The sequence below is a fragment of the Egretta garzetta genome, unplaced genomic scaffold (assembly GCF_000687185.1).
Source record: "Egretta garzetta isolate BGI_Z169 unplaced genomic scaffold, ASM68718v1 scaffold932, whole genome shotgun sequence".
In the NCBI taxonomy this organism is placed as follows: Eukaryota; Metazoa; Chordata; class Aves; order Pelecaniformes; family Ardeidae; genus Egretta; species Egretta garzetta.
The window spans coordinates 61,632-62,884 of NW_009258897.1; the positions used below are offsets into that span (position 1 = coordinate 61,632).

The window sequence follows — 1,253 nt, forward strand, 5'->3', positions numbered from 1 at the left end:
CTCGTTCCCAGGGAACGGGGGGGCAGCGCCGGCTGCGGGCTCAGGCACAGCCCAAGTAGGCTGCTTGCCAGCTGCATAAATGCCGGTACTTCAGCATCAAATCCCGCTGCACACGCAGCGGCTTTTGGCAAGCCCGGGGCTGGAGGAGGGCGTCACGAGAAGGGAACCCTGTGACATCCTGCTGGCCCACCAGCAGTGTCACATCCTGAAACCGCGGACGAGAATTACAGAAGTGGCTCGGACGGGAGCGGGGCTGGCACCAGCGCCGCATCCCGGCCTCCTCACAATTCCTGCCAGGGCTAAGGCTTGCCCTGTTGCAAGGTGCCAGGTTCATGGGCTATAGCAAAGGGACAGCCTGATTTATAGGAGGGTCTTGGGTCGCGCATCCCAGTGGGCCGGTCACCTTGACCTGAGCTGGGACGGCTCTGGAGTACCCATGTCCTCTTTGCCAGAGGAGAAGGAAGGGCACCAGTGGTCCCTGGGCTATGGGATGGGAGTGGCAGGGATCAGGTAGGAGGTGGAGAAGGCCTTTTGCTGGATCCCAGCGACCTAGAGCTGACAGCTCTCCATCCCTCCCCAGAGCCAGCCAGGTCCCCGTTCCCAGACGTTCAGGAACAGTCCATCTGAGCCAGCTCTCCAGCACCCGTCCTCGGTCCCTCCTTTCCCAAGGAAAGGACACAGTCTCCCACAACACATCTAAAACCACTGCAGTCTCAGAAGATCCAGGAAAACCTTACCGTAGCAGAAGACGGCCTTCATGTGGTCCTGTTTGGCCATTCCCAGCATGGGCAGCATGGTCCCAAGGATGGAGTTGAGAAAAGGCACCATTCCGAACACTAGGAAGAAAGCAGGAGAGGCTCGCTTGCAGCAAACCCTCAAGCGCCGCCCCGCAGCTGCCCCAGCCCAGGCCGCACGCAGATCCAGCAGGATTGCACTGAGAAAGCCCGGCTGGCCGGCAGCCAGGAGCCCGGTTTTGCCACACAAGAGATGCCGGCAGCCCCGGGCGCGAGCTGGCCGCCCCAGCACGCGGAGGCAGCTCTAGCACAGCAGCAGCCCGCTCCTCCGAGCCCTGGAAGCTCACAACTGTTTCCCAAAGTCGGTGAGCTGCAGGCTACGGCCCATTCGCTGCTGGCATCATCGGATCTTCCCACAGCCGGGCTTCTTTTCAGAGGCGCCATCCTAGAATTAGCGTTTTTAAACCCGGTCTTCCTGGGATGGCTGGAAACAAGAGCCCAGCAGGGAATTCTCTAAGG

General features: G+C 61.0%; 1 protein-coding gene across 1 annotated transcript in view; it reads right to left on the reverse strand.

The window, feature by feature from the left end:
- Positions 1–1,253, reverse strand: part of MROH1 (maestro heat like repeat family member 1) — a 58,342-nt gene that overhangs the window by 52,812 nt on the left and 4,277 nt on the right. The window contains exon 6 of the mRNA XM_035889841.1: positions 738–836. Coding sequence (XP_035745734.1) covers positions 738–836 — 99 coding nt within the window. The remainder of the gene's footprint in view (positions 1–737; positions 837–1,253) is intronic.